At 42.0% G+C, this 12,657-nt stretch overlaps 1 protein-coding gene across 2 annotated transcripts; it reads right to left on the reverse strand.

The window, feature by feature from the left end:
* Positions 1-247: 247 nt before the first annotated feature.
* Positions 248-12,081, reverse strand: LOC121654436. 2 transcript variants are annotated; one of them, XM_042008573.1, is made up of 6 exons: positions 11,967-12,081; positions 11,352-11,444; positions 10,156-10,446; positions 949-1,083; positions 745-843; positions 248-462 (listed from the first exon to the last, which is right to left on the reverse strand). In XM_042008573.1, exons 2-6 carry the CDS (start codon positions 11,404-11,406, stop codon positions 410-412), a joined length of 633 nt encoding a protein of 210 aa, XP_041864507.1. In that variant the 5' UTR covers positions 11,407-11,444; positions 11,967-12,081; the 3' UTR covers positions 248-409. The 2 variants fall into 2 exon arrangements, with proteins under 2 accessions (XP_041864507.1, XP_041864506.1); XM_042008572.1 differs by having other exon boundaries at positions 10,156-10,449.
* Positions 12,082-12,657: the final 576 nt, after the last annotated feature.

Consider the following 12,657-nt stretch of genomic DNA (forward strand, 5'->3'; position numbering starts at 1 on the left):
AAATATGTGGTTTTAATGGAAGCCAAGAGGACATTTCTGGACACAGGGAGTGTCTGATCTACATAAAACCTATTAATGCAATCAAATTATTTTTTATCTTTTAATTAATAATCAAAATGATCAAACCGGCATTTAAAGGGTTAAAATATTAAAAACATTTTTGAAGAAGTCGGAAATTTAAGGTATTTCTTTAAAAAAAAAGAAAAGGCTGAAAACCTTATTGATGTTTGATGATTTTATAGCATTTTTTTGTGCGTGGACATTTTTGTCCACTAAGGCTACCAGAGGGCGTAAAATACATAAACATAGAACAAAGGAGTGAATTTTAAAAATTTTGACTCAAAAGAGAAGTTACTGCAAAAATTCATGACGCTATTTCTCTGAGCACCTGCAGAGCTCTGATTGGTCGTCACACGTAGACGTCGTCTTCATGTTCCTTGGGTGCTGCAGGTCTACAGGGAACTGTGGATGACAAGTCAGCACCGAGTTCAGAAAACTGAAGATTCAAGAAGACAAACTTCACTTAAATATTTATTTATTTTACCAGGAAGATGCTTGAGATCAAATCTTTCACCAGCACAAGCGAGTTAAACTCAACAAGTTTTATATCCTGAAAAAACTGATTTTAACTTCATCCAGACTGAACTGTGATTTCTGATCCTGCTCAGTAGAACAAAACATTTTCTGAACTCATGATGGTTTGTTGTTGGTTTTATGAGACAGACTCTCTCAGTGTTTGTGTACCATAATGAGGCTCTTCTTCCTTTCTCTCATCTTTCTCCTGTTTCCTCTTGTTGCCATGGTGACCACGCATCACCACATAGACGTTGTCCTCCGTCTGACCTGGAGACCAGATTGTAGGTCAGTGACCTCTTATTGATACGAGTCTGCAGCGATTTGATAGACATCAGGTGTATGAGTCATGCTGCCTCTGATTGGCTGCTGCACCTGATGTTATAATCGCTCGTATCCTCCTTTTCCTCAAGATGAAGGTGATGATGGAGACCAACAGCAGAAACAGCAGCACAGAGCAGGAGATGAGTGGAGATGCCGCAACATGGCCGCCTCTGGTGGTGGTGGTATCTGAAAACACAGACGTGTTTATTTTCATCCTGTAACTGATATAAAACCACCAACAACCTGTTTGAGGATGTTCTGACATCTGTCGGTTCTCTGATGTCGGTGTTTTCACCTCAGCCAAACTTCCTTTGGTCTGGTTGTCATGGGTGCGTTTGCTTTGAGTCGGAGCTCGGAACGTTGGATCTGGGAATGTCGTCACATCCCAACTAAGAGCGTTGTTGTTGACAAAGCCTAAAAATTTGCAAAACCAATATATACGCGGCCAGGAAGCTCTGTGTTTTTCTTGCGCCGTCTCTTTACAGACGTTTATTTAACCCGTATGTAGAAATTATCAGAGCAGAATCTGAAAGACATTGTGCAAGGAAATAAGTGTGTGCATGTGTTTCTGGTTGCTGTTATGTCTTTTTGATTTGGTTATTATTTAAAAACCCTTAATGACTGGCAGCCCTGTTTTTTCTGTGTGTGTTTCTGCTTTTGTAAAAGTTGTAGGAAATTTTCTGGTGTGTTCATGTACAGGTGTAACAGTTTGTTGTCTGGTGATGGTGTGGATTGAAGGTCGTTTCCTTCTGTCTGTGATCTTTTTGTCTCCTTTCTTCTTTTGCTCTTTTTGCTATTTTCCATCTTTTTCTGTCCCCTCCGGTCAGGTCCAGCAAGATTACATAGATTCTGTGATTCAAAGTAAATAAATAAATTAATCACATTATCAAGAGGAGCCTTACCCATAGGCCTCCCCTTGGCAGAGCTAATTTGTTCAGCACGATACAGCAACCAGATTATCATTTTGCTGCTATGATGCTGGACAGGACAAGTTAAAAAAAAAAGAAATGAAAAAGAGAGCAGTTGTTTTAATGTTTCTCACGTGTGCAACTTGTTTTAATTTAGTGTAAATAAAGTTTATGCAGGTATAAACTACTAATTTGTTGGGCAGCCATCTGGATCGGTGAGTTCGCCCCAACATTCCAAGTCAGATATCTGACTTCAAGGGGCGGTCACACTGTAACGCTAGGGAACGTGGAAAATCCAACTTCCTGAGTACAAATCGAACACACCATATATTCTTGGGTGGATATTTATGGTGTGGTTTAGCTTCCAGAAAACCACCATGGCAGGTCTCTGTGGGGAGACATCATCCCTCCACATGGTAACCAGAACTCCTCAGATTTATTTATATGGGACGACATCGCTCAGTGGGTAGAGTGGTCACCTTGTTGCCTGAGGGTTGCCAGTTCGATCCTCAGCCTGTCAAGTTCATGTCGAGGTGTCCCATAACAAGACATCAAACTTCAAATTACTCCTGATGGGTCGTGGTTAGCACCTTGCATGGCAGCTTCCACCATCAGTGTGTGAATGTGTGGGTGAACGGACGAATGTGACGTATGATGTTAAGTGCTTTGGGTAAAAGCTTTATATAAATACAGACCATTTACCTTTATACCATCTCTGTGCAATATTTCCACACATGGTAAAAGGTCTGTATTTATAAAGCACTCTCCCTAGTGTAGGAGGATGGTGGGAGTGGTAGATGGTACCCTCGTTACTGGGGTGTGCGGTGTAGCTGGAACATTGGGGTGGGTGCTGGCTCTCTGCTTTTTGGAGGAGGGGACGCCTCTGGGCTCTTGGGGTCTTAGACCCTTCGCTCTGGCCTCCCTGGATGGTCGGTGCCTGGCGGGATCGATGGCTGCAGATCTTGGCCCTTCCGGGCCTTTGCCCTGTGACTATGGCGGGCTCTGGCTGGGGCCTTCTTGTGCTGCCCTTTGGGTGGGTCCAGGATGGTCTGGTGGTGGTGGTGGGGGGGGGGTGGGTTCGTGCTCCAGGATTGCTGCTGATGGCATGGTCACATCTGCAGGATCACATTCATCCCTGATCCCTCCTCATTCCTCATCCTCTGCATGCTGACACAGCACTGAGGTGTCCAGTGGGTTTATACACTAACAGATGCTTTGGTTCAGGTTTGAGGGCAGGGGTTATTTCCTTTCATGAGGTCACAAAGGGAAAGATCTCAGACTCACCTTTCTGACAACACGTTCACTAAAAGTGGCACAAGCAGGTGAGAGACGAGACAGAATTTTCTCATTTTCAGGCCTCATGCACAGGCTATGAGGACACATGTGACCATTAGAAAACCATGAGAAAGCGAATTTTGCTTAATATGGGACCTTTAAAGTAATAAGCTAACCCTCCTTACAGGTAATTATCTCAAGCAGGACAAAGTCGAGACCATCTGGTGAGTCTCCACCAGGACTTTAACACTTAACATTCCATTTTAAAGGTTTAAAAGGTTTTCAGAAAAGACTCTTTGTCTGAGAGGAAAGAACAACCGTGTCATTTCATTAAAATATTGTCCATATGCTGCTGATGAGCTATTTCTACTTGTATTCAGATGTGCAGACCCTTCAATCATCAGGATTCAAATCAAATCAAATCAAACTTTATTTATAAAGCATTTTTCATGCTGGGCCAACACAAAGTGCTTTACATGAAAAACTCAATTTATGCATATTAAAAACAAAACGAGCCTCTGCACACATCAAAAGTGAATACACTACAATAAAAAAGGGACAAAAAACAGTCTTTCATACAGTTGCATGCACAAACGTGCATATAAAATTGGTATAAGGTTTAATCTGCAAGAATTTGATTAATTCATGATCTGAAACTTTACCCACCGTTCGTTTATACCTGGTAATAACATTCATTTTACTTCAACTGTGTTTTGATGGTGAACCATTGTTCTCTACAAAGTACATGGCGGTGCCCCAAATGTTCTAATATTGATATTAATAATCAATATTTTATGTTGATTATTAAAAATGTGTATTTAATTTGAATATTTTCTTCATTTAATGATGCTAGGTCACTATTTATTGGTGGGCATGTGGGCCGTGGCGTTGCGCTCAGGTAACCAGCCCTCCCAATTCTCTCACAGAATCGGGAGGGCTTCAGAACAGTTGCAGGAACAGCTCAAATAAGCAGCTACACTCGGGAAAACAAGCCCAAAAACCGGCAACTCAAGATTTTTTTAAGAGACTTCACAGAACAATGAGCCCAAAGTGGCTGATAACCTGTGGATTTAGCAACACTGCCTCCCTCCGGCCCAGTATCGGTTTGTTTTATCCAGCTGGTGTTCTTCCTCCTTTATAGTGTCCTGTTTCCTGCCTCTGAAACTCCCATCTGTCCGTGCTGTTGTGCTGCAAAGTTCACCGCCGGGAGCCTCACAGACTGATTGGCTGAGAGCATCATGTGGGACGGATTAACTCGCATGCAACCAGTCTGCGTGTTTCCTGACCGCTACCATAAAGACTGCAAAAGTTAAAATAAAAGTACCCCATCAGATTTTATATTCTATGGTCCAGGTCTACATGGGACAGGTTAGATCAAATTTCTATCAGAACTTTTCCAAGTTCTTCCACGTCTGAATGAGAGACATTTCTCTTGTCTGGAGCCAATGTTTTGGTTGTGTTTACCCACAATGCCCTGCATCTTGTATTTTGACCACAAGAGGCAAAGTGAGACCTACGTTTGTAGGTGGACCAGAGTTCACTTCTTTGATTTCCTGACTTTGTGGCAGCTTTTGTGAAAAGTTGCATCTAAAGTTTTGGTGGGTTTTAGTGCTTTTTTTCTTTTTTCCTTCCTTCATCATATTCCATAATAACCACCACCTGGCTTAGGCACCAGCCACTTTCAGGCCTAGGCACAAACATCTACCTGGCATAGGCACTAACCACTATCTGGCCTAGGCACCAACCACCATCAAGCCTCGGCATCAACCACTATCAGGCCTAGGCACCAACTTCTGTCAGGCCTAGGTACCGACCACCACCTGGCCTAGGTACCAACTACAATCAGGTCTAGGCAGCGACCACCACCTGGCTTAGGCACCAACCACTATCAGGTCTACGCACCAACCACCATCAGGTCTAGACACCAACCCCTATCAGGTCTAGGTACCAACTTCTACCTGGCCTAGGTGCCAACCACCACCTGGCCTAGGGACCTACCACCATTAGGCCTAGGTACAAACCACCACCTGGCCTAGGTACCAACTACAATCAGGTCTAGGCAGCAACCACCACCTGGCTTAGGCACCAACCACTATCAGGTCTACGCACCAACCACCATCAGGTCTCGACACCAACCACTATCAGGTCTAGGTACCAACTTCTACCTGGCCTAGGTGCCAACCACCACCTGGCCTAGGGACCAACCACCATAAGGCCTAGACACTAACCACTACCTGCCCTAGGTACCAAATATCTTCAGGCTTAGGCAGCAACCACCACCTGGCTTAGGCACCAACTTCTATCAGGTCGAGGCACCAACTACCACCTGGCCTAGGTACCAACCACCATCAGGCCTAGGCACCAACCACCATCAGGCCTAGGCACCAACCACCATCAGGCCTAGGCACCAAACACTATCAGGTCTAGGCACCAACTTCTACCTGGCCTAGGCACCAACCACCATCAGGCCTAGGCACCAACCACTATCAGACCTAGGCACCAACCACCATCTGGCCTAGGCACCAACCACTATCAGGCCTAGGCACCAGCCACCATCAGGCCTAGGCACCAACCACTTTCATGGTGTTATGGATAAGCTCAAAGCAGAAACAAAAAAGTTACACATACAAGGTCATGGAAACGGTCGCACAAGATGAACTAGATTTCAGAATATATGATTCTGACAAGAAATTAGATAAAATAATGAATGCAAATATTATACTGAGGCACAGTTTCATGATGAGGCATTTTTGGATGGAGCTTTATCAATCCTACATTTCAACAGTAGGAGTCTGAAATGTAATTTATATCAAACAAAGGATGACTTAATGCAGAGCAACAACAAATTTAGTGTAGCTGCAGTAAATGAAACATGGTTAAAAGATGGCGAAATGGATGAATTTCAGATTGTAGGGATAGGAGATGTTTTATTTAAATAGGAAAAATAAAAAAGGGGTGGGGTTGCTCTGTTTCTTTGTGCACATTTAAAATGTAATATTGTTGGCAATATGATGACTGCTGTCAGCAATATTACAGAATTTATAACAGTGGAAATCATTGGTGAGAAATCTAAGAACATCATAAGCAGCCATGTTTCTAGAGCTCCGGCTCCTGCATTCATTTTCTGTACTGCTTAGTCCGGGTCGCAGGTAAGCTGAGAGGCAGGTACACCCTGGATGGGTCACCAGTCCATCACAGGGACAACACAGAGGGACAAACAACCATTCACACCTAGGGAGAATTTAGAGTGACCAGTTAACCTAATATGTCTTTGGACGGTGGGAGGAAGCCGGAGAAAACTCCATACAGAAAGGCCGCCACTCCCCAGGTTGGAACCTCCCCCCAGCCGAGATTCAAACCAGCAAGCTTCTTGCTGTGAGGCTGCGGTGCTAACCACCACACCACCGTGCAGCCAGCGTAGACAGGATCTAGACTAAGTCTGTGTTTATGTGAGGACTTTAACATCCATCTGGGAAATGTAAGTGAATAAAGGACAACAAATGAATGTCTAAATTAAATGTAAAGCTTGGGTTTGTTTCCTTTGATAACCAAACCAACAAGAATCTCCGCTTAGAGCATCAGCTGTTGATAATATCCTTACTAATGTCTCAGCTGGATCAGGAGAAAGTGGGATCCTGATGACTGATGTCAGTTTATTTTATTTATTTATTGGTTTATGTATTAGGGACAGTACACATTAATGAACATTTCTGCAAACATGTCAGTGTTAACTGTTAAGCTCATTTTCAACTGTTGTCCTTGGACAAGGTCTAAAATGTCGACATTAATAAAATCCACAAGTTTAAAAGTAGTAAAGATTAAAACATATGCAGCACAAAACAGAGAAGAGAGAGGAAGGAAAAAAATTTACCATAAACATAAAGAGGTCATTTACATGAGAGCACCTATTGTAATAAACATTCATCATGTTCCACAAAAACTTGCAGAAATTCTGAGTACAATGTTGTTTTGATTGAAGCCAGTTTTTAAGTTGCGTCTTGAAAGTGTTCCAGACGATCTCCTCTACCCATGGATCTAGTAACTCTACCGCTGGGAGAGTTCAGTATGATGTTTTTTTGGGGCAAATGCATGTAGTATTTTATAGTACAAGCAAATTTAAATTCTTAAAAAATGATCAAAATTTAGCAAAATTATGTGATGATACGATAACGGTTTTCTGGCCAGTATTTTTAACGCTCTGTTATATAATGATTCTATTTGTCTAAATGTGGTTTCATTTGTGAGAGACAAATTTGCGAGAACACCATCGAATGCAGAAACATCTTAGTTGCCTTAATTATCGTTGACGATTGAATGTATCTGAAATTGTGAAAGCTGAATTTGAGTGTTTTAGAAATTTTCTTAACATGGCTTTTGAATGTGAGAGAGGAATGAAGAACCACTGCACTTTACTTAAACTCTTGTACCAGTTCAAGCTCCTCCTTGAGAAATACATATGAGTTTGAAGTTTTATCGCTTTGTTTAGAAAACATCACTTAAAGTCTTTTTAGACTTTAAAAGGAGGCGTGATTTTTTTGAGCCAATCTTGAACTTGGGCCAACTCAGATGTAAGAATTCGGCCGACTTCCTGTATGTTTTTTCCCGGGGTGTAAATTACTGCATCATCTGCATATGTGGGTATTTATGCATACTTCTGGAAGATCATTTATGTAGTGAGACAAAAGAACCCTGCGGAACTCCCACAGTACATTTCCGACAAGGCAATTTGATACCGTTGACCACAACACACTGCGTTCTGTTAGTGAGATATGATGTCATCCACTTTTTCTGAGAAATTAAAGTTAAGTTTTTGTTACGAATGAAATAAATATTTAAAATAAAAAATAAAATAAATGTTGCCTAATGCTAGCAGGTGATACGGTACAGCGGTTCTACATCGTCTGATCAGGTGGAGGATTATCTAAACTAAAATTAAAAGACTGAAAACAAACATGCAGATGAAAAAAAAACATTAACTCTGAAGCTAAAAGATTTGTAAAACTACAAAAAGATAAGGAGGACTAGGACTTTTGTTTATTATGTTTAAATGGTGCAGGATGGAATTCAGATACAAATAAAAGTAAGACTAAAACATAAATTAGATGAAAAAGAAGAACCTTAAGTGAATTATTCTACTTTTTCTTGTTATCCTCTTGATGAGCACCTGTATTAAAATTAATCAAATCACCAGAATTTTAAGTTTTTAAACTAAGAATTTAACTGAGGATCAAACTGAATCTAAGTTCAAAACTTTACTTTTTTAACAATAGCATGTACACGTCTACATGTTAACGATCTGATAACACGGCTACATGTTAACGATCACATGCACACATCTACATGTTAACAATCTGATGCACACGGCTACATGTTAACTATCTGATGCACAGGGGGACATGTTAACGATCTGATGCACACGGGTACATGTTAACGATCTGATGCACACGGCTACATGTTAACGATCTGATGCACACGTCTACATGTTAACGATCTGATGCACACGGCTACATGTTAACGATCTGATGCACACGGCTACATGTTAACGATCTGATGCACACGTCTACATGTTAACGATCTGATGCACATGGCTACATGTTAACGATCTGATGCACAGGGGGACATGTTAACGATCTGATGCACACGTCTACATGTTAACGATCTGATGCACACGGCTACATGTTAACGATCTGATGCACACGGCTACATGTTAACGATCTGATGCACACGGCTACATGTTAATGATCACATGCACACATCTGCACGTTATTGATCTGATGCGCACGCTACATGTTAAGGATCTGATGCACACGGCTACATGTTAACGATCTGATGCACACGGGTACATGTTAACGATCTGATGCACACGGCTACATGTTAACAATCACATGCACACATCTACATGTTAACGATCTGATGCACACGGCTACATGTTAACGATCTGATGCACACGGGTACATGTTAACGATCTGATGCACATGGCTACATGTTAACAATCACATGCACACATCTACATGTTAACGATCTGATGCACACGGCTACATGTTAACGATCTGATGCACACGGGTACATGTTAACGATCTGATGCACATGGCTACATGTTAACAATCACATGCACACATCTACATGTTAACGATCTGATGCACACGGCTACATGTTAACAATCACATGCACACATCTACATGTTAACGATCTGATGCACACGGCTACATGTTAACAATCACATGCACACATCTACATGTTAACGATCTGATGCACACGGCTACATGTTAACGATCTGATGCACACGGGTACATGTTAACGATCTGATGCACACGGGTACATGTTAATGATCTGATGCACACGGCTACATGTTAACGATCTGATGCACACGGGTACATGTTAACGATCTGATGCACACGGCTACATGTTAACAATCACATGCACACATCTACATGTTAACGATCTGATGCACACGGCTACATGTTAATGATCACATGCACACATCTGCACGTTAATGATCTGATGCACACGGCTACATGTTACGATCTCCTGCTGCTATAAAAGTTTTTAACCTGTTGTGTCCAGCATCATAGCGGCAGATTGACGGTCTGGTTGCTGTAAAAATGCTGAAAAAATTTGCTCTGCCAAGGGAAGGATTATGGGTAAGGCTCCTCTTGATAAACTGGTTTATTTATTTACTTTGAATCATGGAATCTATGTAATCTTGCTGGACCTGACCGGAATGACAGAAAAAGAAGGAAGACAGCAAAAAGAAGCAAAAGGGAAAGAAGAAAGAAGAAAGGAGACCTGTTAATGATCACATGCACACAGCTGCATGTTAACAATCTGATGCACACGTGTGCATGTTAGCGATTGCATGCACATGTCTTCGCAAGTTTGGAGGTAAAGTTCATGAGGTTTGGATATCAGATACCAGGAACACTGAAAGTTGTCAAAGTTCCATTAAAGCTGCTCTGTTTGGAAAGATCAGCAGAATTCTTGAGGATTGCCTGAATTTGGGTTCTTCATTAAGCTCACAGTGAATTCCTGTAGGGATGGATTTATTCCTTTATGTTTACGTCTTTGATCAACTCACCTTGTACCTGCAGCAGGAACGTCTTCTTCACCTTCATGTTTCCAGCCTCATCAAAGACCTGCAGGGTGTAGTTTCCTGAGTCTTGGACCTGGACTTGGCTGAATCTCAGCGACCCATCACTCTGCAGCTCGCAGCGCCCGTGGTGGCACCTGGTGGTCTTTTTGTTCAGAAGCAGGTGGAGGTGCGTCCACCTGAATTCCCCTCGGTTTTCCACTGTCCTGCTCTGCTGACCAGACGGCAGTACAATGCCGTCACCGCTGGTGGCCGATATTATTATGACCTCTGCTGAGGCTGCTAGGGTACACACAGACAGGTGAGCTGTCAGTACCTCACCTGTCCACCAGGAGCATGATCAGCATGATTAGGCAGACTAGAATCAGGTCCAGGATCCCTACACCCAACTACATTACCCATGAGCCTCTACTGCTGTTGCCATGATGAAGACCTTAGAAGATGAGGGTTTATAAGAGATTTAGTTTGTGTGTTTTTGTGGAAACAATTATGATAAAGCTCAGTGATTGATTAAATCCTGCGTGGGGTTCCCCAAAGATCAGTTCTAGGCCCACTTCTTTTTTTAACTTCACATGTTGCGACTTGGGGATGTCATCAGAAGACATGGCGTTGGTTTCACAGCTATGCTGATGATACACAGCTTTACATCGCCGTGCCTCCTGATGACTTGGAGCCAGTTAACGTCCTTTTAAACTGGATTTTAGATTTAAAGTCATGGATGGCAGAGAACTTCTTACAGCTCAATCAGAACAAAACTGAAGTTTTAATTATTGGTCCTGCAGACAAGAGAGAGATCATTTTACCTGAATTACAAAATATTAAACCTCTCAGTGTTTAATAAATTGTTTTTAAGATGATGAAAATACATTTTATGTGTGTGTGTGTGTGTGTGTGTGTGTGTGTGTGTGTGTGTGTGTGTGTGTGTGTGTGTGTGTGTGTGATTGTGTGTGTTTTTAAATTACTGTTATATATTCTGGTGTGTGAAGGACTTTTATTTATTTCTCCTTTAATATGCATGAATTGGTTTTATTAAATAACTGCGTTGCTTTGTGCATGAAACATGCTTTCATAAATAAGATTTCATTTATTGGCTGTTTTTCATCCTGGCAGTTTTTATAGTTTTAGCTTTTATCCCTGAATCAGACATTTTTCTCTCAAATCCTAGGTCACCCCAGGTCACTGACCGTCACTCTTCATCATCGTTATCATCAGGGTCAGCAGCAAGACCCGACACAACATGGCCGCTTCTGCAGGACTCTGGTGGCTCTGCCCCCTCACTGTGAAGAGGAAACAGGCGTTTTCAGCAGTCAGAGTTCAGAAATGATGTGTTCATGGATCATGATCGCAATTTAGCCCACAGAGTTCCACACCGAGGTAGTACTGGGGAGGTTTAGGGGTTTAACCAGTTAAATAGTAAAAACTTCATCATCACTAACCAGCATCATCACGGCATCTGATAGGCTGCCATGATTACGTGACATGGAATGAATACTTCATGGGTGGTTTTCACATGTAATTTTATTTCCTAAATCTCTCATGAAGAAACAAACAGCACGTTTTGTATCAGCGCGGCAGTATTGATGTAATGAAAAGGAAGTATTGATATGTCTGTCACTATGGTTACACTGACTTTATCGATGCCATGGTAGTCTATCTACACCAGGGGTGTCCAGCTCCAGTCCTTTAGGGCTGCAGTCCCCCAGGTTTTACATGTTTCCTGCTCCAACACACCTGATCAGATTAAGTGTCTTGCCTCAACAGCTTCCTGTCAACCCAAGCAGGTTCTGAGCGGTTCTTACCTGCGAGACTCGTCTTCAGCTGCAGGAACCACGTCAGCGATCCGACTCATGCAGGATCAGAGTCTGAAATGATGCTGACAGAAACTGAGAACCAGGAAACCAGATCACAGACTAGTTCATACGCCCTAGACCACACTGAGTTTCACTGTAAGCACGTGGACAAGACTCTGATGTTTCTATTCTGACCACTGAGGCAGCTGCTGTTATTCACTTCTGGCATGGGGCACCCTAATGCTGCTTCAGGACCTGGTTTCAGTCCAGCTTCTACAAATCATCAGGACAAAGTGGTTCAGTTCTGGTCTGAAATCAGAGGGGTGAACGTTTTCTGTCTGCGCAGCAGCAGAATGGCCACATGAAGAAGATTTTCTTCTCTGAAGCAAAGACGGAAGCAGCTCTGAGAAGCTGTGGTGGATCTGAATTTCTGCTTCTAAACATGACCACGCTTTCTGAAAAATGTGACCACGTAAAGAGGTCCAGGAAGTGTTCAGTTAAAGTCAGTTTAATAAAATTTTATTAAGTAAACAAAATAATATTAAAACACTAAGCCAAGTCAACTTTATTTATAAAGCACTTTAAAACAGGAAGTACAGATCAAAGTGCTGAACAGTAGGAATACATAAAACATTTAAAAAGACATAAAATAAATGTAAAAACATAATTAAACAATGTAAAAAAAGACAAAAACTAAAAT

The sequence above is a fragment of the Melanotaenia boesemani genome, chromosome 15 (genome assembly GCF_017639745.1).
Source record: "Melanotaenia boesemani isolate fMelBoe1 chromosome 15, fMelBoe1.pri, whole genome shotgun sequence".
Classification (NCBI taxonomy): Eukaryota; Metazoa; Chordata; class Actinopteri; order Atheriniformes; family Melanotaeniidae; genus Melanotaenia; species Melanotaenia boesemani.

What these genes read in the sequence shown, in the direction of transcription:
- LOC121654436 (XM_042008572.1), bottom strand. Translation starts at nt 11,406, where the DNA reads ATGTTGTGTCGGGTCTTGCTGCTGACCCTGATGATAACGATGATGAAG. An exon ending in AACGATGATGAAGAGTGACG is followed by an intron (nt 10,450 to 11,351) that starts GTCAGTGACCTG and finishes TGTGTACCCTAG; the next exon opens with CAGCCTCAGCAGAGGTCATA. An exon ending in GGAAGAAGAGCCTCATTATG is followed by an intron (nt 463 to 744) that starts GTACACAAACAC and finishes TGTCATCCACAG; the next exon opens with TTCCCTGTAGACCTGCAGCA.